This window comes from Gastrolobium bilobum, unplaced genomic scaffold (genome assembly GCF_033153095.1).
Source record: "Gastrolobium bilobum isolate Gb01-03AN ecotype WA unplaced genomic scaffold, APGP_CSIRO_Gbil_v1 utg3161, whole genome shotgun sequence".
NCBI classification, from domain to species: Eukaryota; Viridiplantae; Streptophyta; class Magnoliopsida; order Fabales; family Fabaceae; genus Gastrolobium; species Gastrolobium bilobum.
In genome coordinates, this window is record NW_026899561.1 from 687,660 (window position 1) to 700,631 (window position 12,972).

At 32.7% G+C, this 12,972-nt stretch overlaps 1 protein-coding gene across 2 annotated transcripts; it reads left to right on the forward strand.

Moving 5' to 3' along the window:
* Window positions 1-6,810: 6,810 nt before the first annotated feature.
* LOC133291503 (protein NUCLEAR FUSION DEFECTIVE 4-like) lies at window positions 6,811-12,752 on the forward strand. 2 transcript variants are annotated; one of them, XM_061489775.1, is made up of 2 exons: window positions 6,811-6,827; window positions 10,760-12,752. In XM_061489775.1, the coding sequence occupies exon 2, from the start codon at window positions 10,761-10,763 to the stop codon at window positions 12,570-12,572; it is 1,812 nt and encodes a 603-aa protein (XP_061345759.1). In that variant the 5' UTR covers window positions 6,811-6,827; window position 10,760; the 3' UTR covers window positions 12,573-12,752. The 2 variants fall into 2 exon arrangements, with proteins under 2 accessions (XP_061345759.1, XP_061345758.1); XM_061489774.1 differs by lacking the exon at window positions 6,811-6,827 and having other exon boundaries at window positions 10,503-12,752.
* The last annotated feature ends 220 nt before the right edge of the window (window positions 12,753-12,972 follow it).

Below are 12,972 nucleotides of genomic sequence, written 5' to 3' on the forward strand. Positions count from 1 at the left end.
TACCTACTCATGCAGAATGTAGTGGATCATTAATACATATGTCTTCCACCAACGAATTTTGAATTTCAAATATTATCCCAACCTTTTTTCAATTTTTTTTTTTTGCGAAAAATAAAAGATTTCCAAAAGAGGCAACTTTTCAAACTCTTCTCAAGTGTGAACATAAAACTGAGAACGAAGGACAGAGCGACACGTCAGCAAAGTTTCCAATGGCGAGTTTAAGATTGTATATATTAAGATGTCTCTCATATCACCTGCAGTAGACTACCGAAAATTGCACTCTTTTTTTTAATTGTGTGGGTCTCATATATCATTTGTCTCTGCAACAGAAGATAATTTGTCTTCTACTGCATGAGAATAATATTGCCTTTTTTTTATTTATGCCTTCTTCAATTAATCATTTTTATCCTATCCAGATTTTATCACTCACAAAACAACTTCATTATTTCACTATGATATGGATTTTATTTTACCATCTATTATCTAAATAATAGGAGATGGTTTCGCGTAGAAAGGGATTGGTCCTTCATTCCCACATATATAATATTAGGTTTGCAAATTATTGATCGTATCGTAGGAACAGTTTCGGCACACAAATTGTTTGTGATTGTCACACAAATTGTTTCCATTAACATCAGTACCAGTAATGGAATACACGAAACAAAATGAAGTGTTGCCTTCAACATGTGGTCAGTGATGAAAGGAAGATAAGGATGTGTATCAGTGTATGATTCAAGTGGTGAGGATGATCAAACACTTAATGCATGCATACATTTGGTTTTTCGTTTAGAAAGCCCCCAAATAATGATTTGGACAAAAGCATGTCTCTTATTATAACTTTTGCCCAAACTATGGCTTTAAGTTCTGAACAGAAAACTAAACACGCTATTATTAGTGGTTCAGAATAATAATTTATTATACTAGAACCACAAAAAACTAAAAATAAATATAAAGCTAGAAACTTCAAACAATAAATGAATGAGGTTATAACAGTTCGTTCAACAAAATACTTGAAATTAGAAGAAAAAAAATACAATAACAGTTTAATTTGGCATGCTTACATTCATCAAAGTTGCAAATTGAAGAATTTAAGTGCATATATGTTGCAGTTGTTTTGCCACAGTTCTTTAATGTCCATACTAGCATTGTTTCTTTTTCTTCAAAATTTCCGATCATCATGCTTAAAGGTACTTCTCGATAGCCATTCGGTTTTCAATTTGGTTTCATGAATCACTGCCGATAAAAGCCATTGGCGGTCTTCAACGATAATCTTTTTTTTTCTACAATAATTATAATTATCTCTTTGAGGAGAGTCGACTCTCCCGATATGAGATTAATCCTGAGTCGGAACTTAGTCATAATTAAAACTCCTCACTCCTTTCCGAAGATGTATTCAATGAGAACTGAACCCAAATTCTCTCCGTCTATATTGCCAACCAGAGGCGGATGGAGGTACATAAGAAGGGGAGAAGTGCCCACCCTTAAAATATGATGTAAAAATACAAAAATACCATTCCCTTAAAATTCAGTTTTTTCCAATTTAATTTCGGGGTAGGATATTATAACAATTAATTAGGGTTACTACCAATGTTACTACTAATCAATTTTACCGTTACATCGATTATGTTGATCCAACGATTATATTTATTTTCATCTTTGTATGGTTATAATTCCCCATATTTAATGCTTTATATTTATTTTCACCTTTTTATGGTTATAATTTCTCATATTTAATGCTTTTACATTAAATATGGGGATCATAATCATACAAAGATAGAAATAAATATAACCATTGGATCAACATAATCAATCTAACAGTGAAATTGATTGGTAATAACCCTAGTTAGTTGTTACGATATCCTGCCTCCTTTAATTTTTCTCTTTCTATTTTATTTTTCCGTGAGTTTTTTTTTCTCCTCCACATTCATTATCTAAACTTAACCGCAGAGAGCTCTGTTCCGGACCCATCATTTGCATATATATACTGATTCATCTCCTCTCAAACCTCAATCTCAATCTCCTTTATTGGAAGTTGGAACATTTGCTTCTTCCTCCATCATCGGTCCAGTTGAGTCACAATCCGTCCAGATCTAGATCTAAATCAGACCCAGTCAGCCGACAGCCGCTCGCAAGTCGCGTTCCAGACCAGACCTAGATCTATATGTACCTGAACTTGTTGAGTGCCCACCCTTCGTTAATTTTATGGATCCGCTACTGTTGTCAACTAAACTACACCTGTTGGATAAAGTCCATTTTTTAATTAAAACTTTGAAAGAAAACTATACATTTAATAAGCCTAAATTAAAAGATGCTTTATTCCAACTTCCAATAAGTTAAAAACCTATTCAAAGAACTCACCTATTTTTAAAATTAATTAGAAATGTTTCCAGGGTATCGTTAATCAGCTTTAATTTTCTATTGCAGCTGGGGCGTGTTATTGCTTGCGAGTTTAACCTTTGTCCTCCCTCGATGCAGTGACCCTTCATCTTACAGAATGAGGAACGTCTTTGCAAAATCTTGGTCACAATTTCTGTTATTTTGAGGGACAAATTTGCAATTAAACAATGGGTTTTATAAGAGTTATATTGTAGGAAAAGTGATTGTGTAATGTTATAGAGATTCATTTTGCGTGCCATAATTTTTTATTTATTTTTTTGTTTTAAAAAGTGTGTGCCCCACAAAATATTGTGAGGAATAAAAAAATTTGTTGCGTTATGTTAAAGGATAAAACGAAAACCCTTAAACAATTTATGTATATAAGTTGACCAACTGCAAAAGTTGTTTTAGTAAATCCAAACGTTTACATAATTTTCTACGTCATCAACGGCGTGAAATGCATGGTGCATTCATGCACCCCCAAAATTGCTTTTAGACGAAGTCTTCAATAAAATTCTATTTTCACCGTTAAAATATTCAACGCTCTTTAGGTACAAAGAGAGCAAAAAGACCAGACAAACCAATAATCATATGGCCTAACACCATTAAATTTAAAGTTGGCAGTTGGGCTCGATTCTAAAAGTTTAGGGCTTTCAATTCGATTTGCAATTCAGGTCAATGTTGACCTAAAGTGTGTAAAGCTAGTCAGGTTCAATTAACTTTCATATTTTATTTATACTTTGCATATTAAAAAAATATAATACATTCAATTGCATATAGACTAATTAAATTCTATTGGTATGTATAAAGTAATTTAATTTAATAGTACTATTAAGATCTAAAATCAGATTAGGATGGATCTTGGCATAGACTTTATTACAGGTTATCATGGTAGCAGGAAATCCGATTTCGACACTAGCACGGCCAAACTGATACCAGCAGATATCAACAAATATCTCTTGCCATAAATAGCAATAAAGTAGTAATACGATCCTGACATGTAGTTTATTCTTGTTTTTCGGTTTTGTGTTAGTTCAACAAAGTATTTTCATTTAATCATTTGATTATATTATTTGGTATTTTATGATTATGTACATGATTCTGGAATCATAAATCTATTATTTGATATCACAGCTTTATGTATATGATCATAAAGTATCAAGCAATATAGAATCAAATGGATAAATAAGTGTATTTTGTTGGACCATTACAAAATTGGAGAAAAGGAGAAATTACATGTCAGAATTTCTCTCTATCATTTATTATGAAAGTGACAGCCTTAATAGGATGAGAGTATAATGACTCATGATTACACCCCAATTACAAGAATATTTTTGTTGGTATTCATGTGATTAGGCCTTTTAATTGTAAAAACAACAAAGTGTTATTTTTAGACATCAAACTAATTTTTTTTTTTTTGGAGTTATCCAACTCTAGTTATTTCTTTGAGGCAAATTGGCTCCCTCCAGTATCCCCACAAGCTTCGACTCTTTGAGCCGGCTTTAGGACTAATCCGGAGTGCGGGAGTCAGTGATGACTAAAGGTTCAGCCCCCTCCCCAAAAATGCATTCAGCGGGAATCGAACACATGTCCAACCCCACTAACTCAGCCCAAAATTTATTTTGTTTCAAAACCATCAAACATGTTAGGAAATTGACAATACTTTTCTTTTTGTGAGAATAATATATCTGAATATCACATTTTTGAAAAAATATATCACACTGTCATGGCATCATAGTCGCTGAGGTACTTAGCTACTATAGACCAGACACGTGACACTTTCTCGGTGGCCAGTGGCGGAGCCAATTGTATTGTGGGTGTGGCCTCGGTCCGGGCTAAATTTTAATAAATTGTACTTATTATATATAATTATATAATTAATTATAATTTGGCCATATGTAAAAATAAAAATATTTTTGGTGAAAGATTTGGGTAAGTTGTATTAAGGTTATGTTTCTAATTTTCCCTTGTATAAAATAAATAAATTATTTTTAGTAAGTTTAAAAATATTTAATAAAATTATAACTCTTTTTAGTGCTGCTTGCTCAGATGTTATGTATTTTATATAATTTAAATATATTATAATATGAACTAACTAAAATTAAGAAAAATAAATACACATATAATTTTTTGGCCCGGGCTCAAATTTGAACCCAGCTCTGCCACTGCCGGTGGCTGAAAAAGCCTAGAAGTAGTATAGTTTCCTATCATCGGTGCCTGGTTGCCCAAAGTAGCTACCTTATGTAGTAACTTTAGGTTGGATAAGACACCTGTCACTCATTTGATCAAAGTAGCCATGATACGCAGTGACTATGGTTTACTTTTTCTGATGATTCAAAGTCGCTGAGTAAGGAAGCTAATTTAGCCTACTAAATAGCCCTGCTCGTTGCAGGTCGTGTAGAAATCTTGCAGGACCAAAGTAGCTAACATAAGTAGCTACTTTGGTCTCGTATAGTTCACTCATGTCTATGTTATTTTTTTACTTTTCCATTTTTTTACATTAATTTAAAATAAAAAATATAATATTAAGTATCCTATAGTTTATCGTAACTAATTCACTGGGTAAGAAAAATAATTCATATCAAATAACTTATGGTTTAATCCTATACTAAGAGAAAAAAATAAAATATACAAAATTTAAATATCATTTATCCTAATATTTCAAGTACCCAAAAATAATTACAATTAAATAAAATATATACAACACAAATATTGAATAAAATATTAAAATCCATTTATAAAACGAATTGAACCTAGTTAAAAAGTTCAATTCCTTGTAAAGAAAATATTGTGAATGACCATTTTGAAAGTTACAACCTGACTCAAGCACAACACATCATATTACTATTATATATTTGAAATTATTTTATGATTTATGAATGACCCTTTTATGTGCTAGAAACGTGAGATATTACCAATGATTTATGCATGTCCTGATCATTATAAGATTTTATGCATCCTATCTCTATTGCGAGATGTGAATTATAGCAGATTAAGATGCATTGCTACTTTCAATTGATTAACAAACCTGAAAAAACGATAGACTATCATATACTGAAGATGACAAGTTACAAGTTAGAAATACTCAGAAGAAGGTTGGAGGAATCTATGCTATAATATTGAATATTGAAAAGAAAAGTGCACATCCTAAGCACACTTTCTCGCTCCAAGATGAAATCTGAAATATCCATTCCTAACTTAGTGAACCAACTTAGAGCTCTATACTAAGGGAGCGTTATGGTATGACAATTTAGAATTCTTTTGAATTTTTGCAAGATTGCAAATCACATAATTTGCAGGATGCCCACATCAAATTTGAAGATTTCATACAAGAACAAGCACTCAGAGATATCTTGCGAAAAGAAAAAAAAGAACTTGGGGTAGAACCCCACAGGAAAATAGGAAATTAAACACTAATCTAGGGTTCAAGCAATGGAACACATTTTGTGGATAGGAATTTCAATTAAGTACTGAAGAAACTCCAAGTGAAAAACATATATACTTCCATAGAACATCCACAAACAAAGAAGAGGCCACAAACGGAATTCTAAAAATAGGGCATACATCCTGGAAACCTTATATGGATTGATCATTCAGCAAACATGGAAAGCGGACAAACTTAGAAAAATTTATGGTTGATATATATGACTTAAGTTGAAATGATGAAATGAATGATTTTGACTATCTTATGTCTCTATTATGGAATCTATTAAAGTTGCAGGACTCCAACAATGATGAAAAGGAAGATATGAAAAGAAAAGTGATCTCGGCTAAACGAAATGATCTTTGACATCTTGCCTGAAATGAACACTGACTTAGGACCCAAAATCCTAACTCAGTGCCTAAGGCCTGAACCTTAGGCATGAAATGAATGTTGGCCCACAAGGCTTGAACCCTCAACCCAGCACCTAAGTCCCGAACCTTAGGCATGAAACAAAAGACGAAATGAATGTTGGTTTACATGGCCTGAACCCTCACACCAGTACCTAAGACATGAACCTTATGTTTTGAACAAAAGGAGCAACTCATTCCACGTTCAAAATATCAAGACATCTCGTAAAGCGACATCACATTTAGATTATCATGACATCTTACAAAAACAACAGAGCATCTCGCAAATAAAATGATCCCCTAAAGTGAAGCAAAAACATGCAATATAGAAAGGTACGCAACTATATGAATAATAAATGAATATATATTGCATCTCGCTACTCATGCTTTCAACATAAGTAACAAGCTGAGGGACTTATGACCTATAATAAGTATATTTAAACCCACTTGGGAAAAACTTCACCCTGAAAAAAGCCCACATTTAAAGCTTTCACTATGAAAAAAAGGCTTCGGTCAACAAAGGCTGTCTCAGCCACGTTGCTTATGCAAACTTCACCAAGATACTTATGCAAAAAACCTTATCTCAAGCCATCCACGAGGACTAATGAAAATAGTTTGCCGCCTCACCACTTGCAAGCAACTTGGAGGGACATTTCTCAAAGATGGTCATCTCTCCACTATAAAAATGAATGTGTTAACCAGAGGTACACATATTTTTCTATATAAATAAACTTGTTTACACAAAATATGACTTGAGCATTGAAGTGTTTTGCAGATACACCCCCCGACTTATTCCAGTGAAGACCCATGAATTAAAGATATATCAAATCATTTATATAGAGGAAGATCAGCATGATCAATCCAAATAAAATTGGTTCTGATCAACTACTAAACACATTTTTATTCCCTCTGTTCTTTTTCGATTATATTTTCAACAAGAACCAACTAGAATACAATATGCCTAAAGTGTTGGACCAAGATTGTAGTTAATAGGAAAATTATATTTGTACACTACGATATCCATGCCGCTTTTACGCTTTGTTTATATGCGAAAATACAATTAGAGAACGCGTGTATTGAAAATTCGTGTTTATTGTTTTAATAACTAAAAAATAGTTTGATAATAATGTAATAAAGGAGAGGTTATACTTACAACATATTTTTCTTTACAACCTCTTAGAACCAATATCTTAACCATTGATTTCCGCCAATCAACGGTTAAGATTTATTACGAATTAATAATTAATTAATAAATTTTATTTGCAAAAATCTTAACCGTTGATTGATGAAAATCAACGGTTAAGATATTGGTTGTAAGAAGTTGTAAAGGAAAATAGGTTGTAAATATAACCTTCCCCGTGTAATAAAAATAATATATTTTGTTCAATATTAGTTGCTGAAAAAATTAGAGTTACCAACATGTAACAAGGATAGCAAAGTTCGATTCCGATAAATTCTACATGTAACAGAGTAATAGTTCCGTTTTTATCTTTGCCGTTCCCCTTGTTTTGGACCTCGTTATTAGTAGTCATGTTTTTTTTTTTTTTGATAACAATAGTAGTCATGTTTTACTGACATTGACATATGATACGATATGATACGTCAATATGTTAATTTTAAAAATATTTTAGACTTCAACACATTAGTATCTATTTTGATATTAGATAATATTTTTAATAAATATAATAAAGTTTACATTCAATACATATAGCAGTCTATAATATGTCATATAACTAATTAAATATTCAAATTTCATAACAGAAAATATTTGATTTATAAAATTTAGATAAAAAAACTTGTTGAAAAATATTGAAAACATGTCAGAATATTGACCGCGTATCAAAAAATATTGACAACATATTGAAACATGTCAATACCCGACACATTTTTTTTTAAAAAAATGGATGTCCGTGCTTCCTTGGTTAGGAGGCTACCTTCGAAAGTACAAATATTATTATCCTATTTAATAATGAGAAATAATTATCTCATGTTGCATGAGATAATTATTTCATGGAACAGAAACAAAGTACTGAGGTCCATTATTATTATTTATTTTTAAAAAATAGTGGATTCCACTATCTTGTATCTGTTACATGAGATAATTATCTCATGTAACATGAGATAAATAGATCTCTTTAATAATAGAAATGGCAAACCTTCAAGACTTAAAATACTGTCAAAGACGCCACTTTCTCACCGATGGCACACAGCAAAATTTGAAAGTTCTAATATATGTTAGATTAAATTATACAAATTAATATTTTTCATATTATAGAAGATAATTTTATCTCCAATATATACATAAAAGTATGTGAGATTTACACTATCTTTTTCTCTTTACATAATTTCACATAAATCTCATATACTTTTATATATATAGGAGACAAAATTATCTTATATATACATAAAAAACAATAACTCCTTAATTAAACAACTAAAACTTCACCTATAGTTAGGTAGTTGTTGTTTTCCCTTGCAGGCACAAAAACTATTTCCACATTTTTTAACTGTTAAATTAATTTTCAAACAAACTTTCTTTTTCATATAGAAATGACAGTAACAATATATATATATATATATATATATATATATATATATATATGGGAGATGTTATAGTTACAACTTTTTTTTTTACAACCTCTTACAACCATATATCATAACCGTTAATTTCCGCCAATCAATGGTTATGATTTTCGCAAATTAAATTTATTTATTAATTATTAATTCATAATAAATGACAACCGTTGATTGACGGAAATCAACAGTTATGATATATAGTTGTAAGAGATTGTAAAAAAAAAGGTTGTAAGTATAACCTTCCTATGTATATATTCACGATTGTTGATCTTGATAAGGGACTATTGGAAATTTATAAAGAGATCAAGAATAATTTAAAAGAAACTTTTGTATTTAAAATTGGCTAAAAGACAAAATGCAAGAAAACACAACAACTTTTTATTCTAACAACCACTCTCTTTTTTTAAGTGCTCCGACACTTTCACACACAATTCTTTTCTTTTCTCAATTACACACACTTTATACCACTTTTTGTTTCTATCTCACACCTGGTGCTTCAGTATTTTGGTTCTGTTCGATTGTATTTTGATTTTTCTGTTTGTAAATCTATTTTGTAGAATAGTTATGGAAACAAATATTTTCTGTATTTTTTGTTTTGAAAGTTAAAAATCAAAACATAAAACAAAGATAACTCAGACATATTCTTTAAATTTGATTTTAAAAATAAAAAAGCAGTTATGATTTTTAATTTTTTTATACAAAATATACCTTATAAAATGAGTTTTTTTGTTCTAAAAACTATTTTTTTTTTAAAAAACAATATTCAAACCAGCTTTTATCACTATATTTTTTATTCTCTTGCTTCAATACCAAACACATAACAAAACATACATATATAAAGGCATCATAGCTACGGACTTTGATGGCCAGCTAAATGCCCGGCCATTATTATTAGAAAAGCATAAAATTATTAATATAATATCATATAATAATTTAAATTTTTAGATTGAATTAATTTCTTACAAGATATCACTAATTATATGAGGAAGCGCGTTAGAGAAGTATGAAATTATTAATATATCCTATCTTGAATTAATTCATTACAATTATTGTTGACTTTTTATTGGGTAAAAGGCAAAATGCAAGAAAACACGCTACAACTTTTTATTCTCACAATCACTATAAGTGCTACGGCACTTTCGCACAAAATTCTTTTCTTTTCCAATTGCACACACTTTACACGATTTTGTGTATCTTTACGCTTCGGCACTTTATCACTCTTTTTTTATTCTCTTGTTTCAATACCAAGCACATAACAAAACATTCATATTTGATGGCCAGCTAATTGCCCAGCCACCATTGTTGACTTTTTCTTTTCCTCTTTGTTAGAAATCAATTTTAATTCAACTTCTATTTCCACAAACTTTTTATCACCTTTGACTTTTTGATCAAAATCCATTCCAGCAAGAAATCTTGATTCTCATAGTTAATCAACAGAACCTTCTTGAACTAGAGTTTTAATTCTATCATCTTCCATATGTTTCGTAGTTTGCGGTGAGAAGTTGCTGGGTTGAGTATCAGGGACGAGACCACGAATAAATGCCAAATATGATGTCCAGGTTTCTTCATTTTATATTTTAGCGCGTTATGCTCAGAGGTGTGTGTCGAAATCTGAACCGTTGGATTTCTATGATGAATGATGAGTGATGGCCATCCCCACTTTCCATCTGTGTCCCAGCTCTTCTCCGTTTAGTGGGTGGGTGTGGAGTACCGCGTAGAGTGCTTGTCATTTTCTTGATTCATAGAATTGTAATCAAATCCTAAATAGAAGATAATAAACTACCCACTCAACCCAACAAAAGTAAAGGAGAAAAAATGATATGCCAACGTTTGCAACTTATATATAAAGGGTCTCTCTGCATCATTACTGAAACCACAAAACAACAACAACAACAAAGAGTGTTTGAACTCTGAATACAACAGAGAAAATGGTGGTAGCAGAGTTCACAAGTGGTGGTCTTGGTGACTGGAGAAGAATGAAGAACTTCAGCTACCAAGTTCTCACAGGCCGTTGGTTCATGGTATTTGCCTCTTTACTAGTCATGGCCTTTGCTGGGGCAACCTATATGTTTGGTTCGTACTCTAACGAGGTCAAAACCTCTTTGGGCTACGACCAATCCACTCTCAACTTGCTCAGCTTCTTCAAAGACCTTGGCGGAAACGTTGGAGTTTTATCCGGGTTGATCAATGAGATAACTCCGCCTTGGGTGGTTCTCTCAATCGGTGCTACTATGAACTTCTTCGGCTACTTCATGATATGGCTTGCCGTCACTGGTCGAATTGCCAAACCCCAAGTTTGGCAAATGTGTCTCTACATTTGCATTGGTGCAAATTCACAGACTTTTGCCAATACCGGTGTTTTGGTGACATGTGTCAAAAACTTCCCAGAAAGCCGTGGCAGTATCTTGGGCCTTCTCAAGGGCTATCTTGGTCTAAGTGCTGCCATTATCACACAACTCTACCATGCTTTCTATGGTGACGACTCACAAGCTCTTATCTTACTCATTGCTTGGCTCCCTGCCGCTGTTTCCTTCCTTTTCCTCCCAACAATTCGGATATTGAACACAGTGCAACAATCCAACAAGCAACTCAAAGTTTTCTATCACCTTTTATATATCTCACTTGGCCTAGCTGGGTTTCTCATGGTATTGATCATTGTCCAGAACAAGCTGAGTTTTTCAAGGATTGAATACATTACCGATGGCCTTGTGGTTTATTTCTTACTTCTTCTCCCACTTGTTGTTGTATTTAGAGAGGAATTCAACCTCTGGAAGACCAAAAACCAAGGTTTGACCGATCCATCTCAAGTGAAAGTAGTCACTGAAGTTGTTCCACCTTCAAATATGGTTTTTCCATCCCAGCCAGAACCAACTACAACTAGCTCGCACAAGAAAAGTTCTTGTTTGGCCAACGTATTCAAACCCCCAAACAGGGGCGAGGACTATACAATTTTGCAAGCCCTGTTCAGTATTGACATGTTGATTCTGTTCATCGCAACAACGGTTGGTATTGGGGGAACATTAACGGCCATTGACAATCTTGGGCAGATTGGGCACTCGTTGGGATACCCGAAGAAGAGCACAACCACCTTTGTGTCCCTAGTGAGCATATGGAACTACCTGGGACGAGTAGTTGCTGGTTTTGCATCAGAAATCTTCTTGACCAAATACAAATTCCCTCGTCCCTTAATGCTCACTCTGGTTATGCTTCTCTCTTGTGTTGGCCATATTTTAATTGCCATTGGTATCCCAAACTCTCTCTACTTCGCTTCAGTGATTATTGGGTTTTGTTTTGGAGCTCAATGGCCGTTGATGTTTGCAATCATATCAGAAATATTTGGCCTTAAATACTACTCCACGTTATATAACTTTGGAGCCGTGGCAAGCCCTGTTGGATCCTACATACTAAACGTGAGAGTCGCTGGTTATTTGTATGATAAAGAGGCTTTGAAACAATTAGTGGCTAAGGGACTCACGAGACAAGCAGGGAAGGACCTAACTTGCTTAGGAGTCCAATGTTACAGGATGTCTTTTTTCATAATTGCAGCATCAACGCTGATTGGGTGTTTTGTTTCGTTCATTTTGGTGCTAAGGACTAGAAAATTTTACAAAGGTGACATCTATAGAAAGTTCAGAGCAGAACTTGAAGCAGCAGAGACTCAGATGGGGAGTACCAAAAGTGATAATGTTTTGTTTGAAATAGAGGACCGTGCAACCTTAAGTGGCATTGGGGCTACTCCCGCCACCACATGCGGCTCAGAGGAATCAAATAAAAACAATGTAAAGTGAAGTGTGTTTGAGATATAATTAATAAATGGAATTGGGTATTCTAGCTTCTTCTTTTTTTCCATGCATATCTTATCTACCAATATCTAACACCATTAAATTAAGATAAGATAGAATGGTGTTGGAAAATAGTAGACAAGATAGATAGAATAACTTATTCCTTAATAAATAGTTACTTGATGTTCTAAGAGAATATAAATAATATACTTTTTCGAAAAGGAAAATGCTGCATGCAATGAAGTGTTTGATTAAATTTTGGTATTCCAGTATTTGATACACATTGGAGTCTTTTAAAAATCTAATTATTATAATCTTAATTAATCATATTTTTAAATTAAAAAAAATTACTTAAAAAAAAATGAAGTACAAACAAACGAGTGAAAAAACGCATTAAGAAGTGAAC